The 4,440-nt window shown below is 46.6% G+C and overlaps 1 protein-coding gene across 1 annotated transcript in view; it reads left to right on the top strand.

The window, feature by feature from the left end:
- The first annotated feature begins 206 nt into the window (after positions 1-206).
- The window catches only part of LOC101582294 (short-chain dehydrogenase/reductase family 9C member 7-like), a 9,536-nt gene continuing 5,302 nt past the window's right edge, over positions 207-4,440 (top strand). The window contains exons 1-2 of the mRNA XM_004646982.2: positions 207-507; positions 3,601-3,859. Coding sequence (XP_004647039.1) covers positions 207-507; positions 3,601-3,859 — 560 coding nt within the window. The remainder of the gene's footprint in view (positions 508-3,600; positions 3,860-4,440) is intronic.

The raw sequence follows: 4,440 nt of genomic DNA, 5'->3' as shown, positions 1-4,440 counted from the left end.
TTGGACTTGAATTACTTGCAAGTAGGTTAATTGCTGTAATGCATCCACCTATAAAAATTACAGGGTGGCTCACTCAAGGGCTCTGAATCTGTGGCAACAAGTGGAAGTTTTCTTTCCTTGTGTGCTTCAGAGGACAGCCAGCTGGACTCTGCGGGCCAGCTTCTCTTGATGCTCCTGAGGCTCATTCTTCTTGGCCACTCGGCCAAATGGCAGCGATCACAGACTTAGGTTTTATGTACTGCTGGTTTAAGAACTGTAATCTGGTTCGCAACCTTTCAGAGAAGTATGTCTTCATTACAGGCTGTGACTCTGGCTTTGGAAATGTACTGGCCAGACAGCTGGTTGAAAGAGGCATGAGAGTGCTGGCTGCTTGCCTTACTGAGGAAGGGGCTCAGAAACTTCAGCAGGAGACATCCTACAGGCTGCAGACGATCCTACTGGACATTACTAAGACTGAGAACGTCAAGGCTGCGGCTCAATGGGTGAGGGACCAAGTGGGTGACCAAGGTAGGGCAAACTGCATTCTTTGGCTCTCAGTTTTCTTACTCTCAGCCTCTAACAGTCTCAGGGACCCTGCTGTCCAAATAGGTGGGAGAGGTGATATGAAAGGAACAGGGCTACAAGGAGCTGGTTTGGCTAGATTGCAAGTCTCTGTGTGGTTTGGCCTTGGCCTGTCCTTGGTGGTTTTCTAAGGAGTTTCTCTCCCAGAATTGAAGAGTGACAAGGCACAAGTCTGGATAAGCGGTAAGGAAGGGAAGATGTGTTCTGTTTGTCCAAACCTTGAAGGATGGAGAGACCTCTCAGAGAGTTCAGTGGTGCTACCATTAGTCCTGTACAAGTCCTAGTGCAGGACCAAGGGGCAAGAGACTGGTTTTCATGGGTGGGCATTTGCTGTCCTTTTGTCATACAGAGAAGGGCAGGTGTCTAAGAATTTGGGGACTACTTCAGAGTGGCTGCTCCAAATGGGAAAGGAACTTGTAGGATTGAGACCACACCAAGAGTGGGTAGGATTTGCTCAGGGACATTGTGGCATACAGGATATAGGGACAGGCCTGAGAGGTACTAGGTAGTGTGGTTGTGCAGGTAGCAATAGCCTGGGAAAGGCCTCATCCCAAAGAAATGAGGCTGGGCCTCGGCCCAGGAGGGGTAATGAGCTTGGGTTCCAGGAGGAGCCAGACACAAGCTCCTTATTTTACTTCTCTCCTTAGCATTTATCCCTATCCAATGCACAGTATGTTGTACTTTTTTATTATCCGTTTGCTCTGCTGGAATAAGGCTTCCTGGGAACAGGCTGGCTTCTTTTGCTTTTGTCTCTTGTATCCTGAATACCTAGAGTAGTGTCTGGTACCTAGGAGAGTGCTTAAGAAATATTTGTTGAATAAACTAATTAGTGAATAATTTAGTAGCGCTGAACCTCTCTCTCCATCACTGTGCTTCACCCACTTACCTACATCCAACCTCAAGCCCATGGAGTTCATGACTCCTCCAATATACTGCTGCTGCTGCAACGAAGATACTCAAATGTAGTAGCTTAATGACATATTTTTATTGCAATTATAGCAGAGCAAAGTCTAACGTGGGCCTCCTCAGGTTAATATGAATGTCTCCACAGAGGGTTTCTTTCTGGGATCCCCAGGGAAGAGTCTATTTCTTTGCCTTTTCTAGGTTGGGGGATACCAGCATTTTTGGCACATGGCCCATTTTCTCCATGTTGGAGACCCACAAAGATGGGCTGTGTCTCTTCCTATCTCTTTGGTTCTCTAGTTTCTGCCTTTTTAGAAGAAGTCTTGTAATTATATTGGGCATATGAGTCCTGTATAATGTCCTCATTTTAAGGTCTACTGATGATCAATGTTAATTCAACTGGAAATCATAATTTTATCTTATGTAGCCTTACATATTTACAGATTCTAGGCATTAAGATGGTAATATTAGTCTGGGGAGATAGTTTAGTGGTCTAAGTATCTGCCTGGCAATCACAAGGACCTGGGTTCAATCCCCAGCATCACATGCTGCTCCAGCCCCAGAATTCTGGGTGTGCTGTGCTGACCACTAAAACCAGATATGGCTGCACTTGCCTGTTATCTCAGTGCTTGGGAGGCTGAGACAGGAGGATCACTATGAGTCCAAGCTGTGTAGTGAGACTGTGTACCGGATAAATAAATAAATAAATAAATAAATGTGATATTTTTGGAGACCTTTATTCTCTCTATGCCATTGAGCAACATCCTTGTTCTAAGAAGCCCTGGAAACTGTCAGTGGGGAGATGGTAAATAATTACTGCATGCTTTCATGTTGGCCTTGCAAGTCCCTAGACAAGAGGGTGGCACAACCCAAAAGCTGTTAGTCCTGCTCTTGCTCTTCTCTGGTTACTATGTAGGAGAAAAACAGAAAAGTCGTCTTCCTTCCCCAAGAGATAGTGCATTCTCCGCTGGAGCCCTTTTGCTGCATGGTCAGTGGCAGTGGTGCTGTGTCCCTTCCCCACAGGCAGAGACCGCTGGAGTTTTATGATTTGAGTTCTCAGAAACCTAATTTTTCTCCTTTGTAAGGCAAGAACATCCCCTTAGGTGGGGAAGTTCTAAGTCCTGCCCACCAGCTGGTCTCTGGGAGTCTGTCTAATAGGAGGAAGGCAGAAAAACAAGTGGCCTGACCTGGCAGAGATGCCAGGCATAGGTGGACCAGAATTGCAGTTTGCATGCAGACCTGCCCTCTGAGAGAGGTAAGTGTGCCAGCAGGGTGTCTTGAGGCTCTGTTGGCCAAGATGGGCAGTGCAATGGGAATGAAGAAAGGACAGAACCAGTAGGTGGGATTCATGGGATCCTTGGATGAAAGAGCGAGGAGAGGTCACTGAGGGTGAGCCTTCTCCGGGGAAATTGTACTTGGAGGCTCAATATGTAAAACAAATGAAAGCCTCTTCACTAGCAGGCTTGAGACACAGGTTAGAAACACCTGCCATGGTTGAGTCTGATACAGAATCTGAGGCCCAGTGTGGGAAGGGGCCTGTCTAAGGCTGGAGCTAGAGCTTGGCCTAGGACTTGAGGCTCTTGATCCCCTGCAGATGTGAATGATCGTATTTAATATTTACATCCTTGAAGGGTGAGACCCTTCTTGATTTTATATCTCTTTGCCCTGTAATTGGCAAAGAGTATGCATGAATGAATGAATTTGTGAATGGAAAAATGAACTAACTTTAGTAACAGTTGAAATGGAATTGGCTTCTTATCCCTAAGTGAATACAAAAAAGAAGCAGAATTGGTGAGGGAATTAAACATTAATCCTTTCTTAAGAAAAGGCTATCTCTTATTCCTTAGCTAAAAGCCTAGGTGTTTGTAGCTGCATGTTGCCTTGATTATAGCTGGTATGGAATTCCAACTAAATCAGAGCCAGAATGTGAATCAGGAAAGGTGACCCTTCAGCAGGGAGCACCAGTCAGTAAAGAGCATACCATGCTCTTGTAGCTGCCTCACCTAAGCCATGTTGTCGTGTGTCTTGCACACCAGCTCAGCTATCCTCAGCGACCTGGTGGGCTATTGTCCGAGGTATTTTCCAAGAGGTACTGTGATGACTTTGTATTTCTGTCTCTTTCCATCTCTTCTTCAGGCTTGTGGGCCCTGGTGAACAATGCTGGTGTGGGCCTGCCCAGTGGTCCCAATGAATGGCTGACCAAGGAGGACTTTGTAAAAGTGATCAATGTGAACTTGGTGGGAACGATTGATGTGACCCTTCACATGCTGCCTATGGTCAAGAAGGCTCGGGGCAGGGTGGTCAACATGTCCAGCTCTGGTGGTCGTGTGGCTGTCATTGGTGGTGGCTACTGCATCTCCAAGTTTGGCCTTGAGGCCTTTTCTGACAGCATCAGGTGACTGGGTCCTGGGACCAAACTATTGTAGGTGGGGATCCAGGGGTTTTAACTTAGAGAGAGAGGGCAAATTCCCAGCATGTGTGCAGGGACATTGTGAAGCAGGAAAGCTAAAGGAGCAGGATCCCAGTGAGCCTTCCCCAACCAATAAGAGAAAAAGGGAAGTGAAGAACAGGTAGGACAAAGACAGAGGACAGCTGATGGGGCTACCCTAATGAGTCTCAGAGTGGAGATTACACTGTGTGGGTCTGTAGGAATAAGAAAGAACTCCTGAAACAGACACAGAGCTCTGGCACAAAGGCACCCCTGGGAAGACCCTCATAGAGGAACATTGATTGGCTTTGTATAGATACCATCACTCCTTCTATAGTGTGGATGTGGTGTTGGGGCTCAGTATAGAAGATGCCTGGGGGGAGGAAGATCTTGGCCTAGATTCTCCACTAACTTTCTGCTGCATCTGCCTAATTGTAGAGATTACTGGATTTGCTTGGTAAAGGGTTGAGGTCCTTGGGAAGAATGTTTTTGCATAAAGAAATGCCTGGGGGCTGGAGAGATGGCTCAGTGGTCTAAAGCACCTACTT

Source organism: Octodon degus, unplaced genomic scaffold (genome assembly GCF_000260255.1).
Source record: "Octodon degus isolate 3935 unplaced genomic scaffold, OctDeg1.0 scaffold00286, whole genome shotgun sequence".
Lineage (NCBI taxonomy): Eukaryota > Metazoa > Chordata > Mammalia > Rodentia > Octodontidae > Octodon > Octodon degus.
This window is presented reverse-complemented; position numbering and strand designations above follow the sequence as displayed.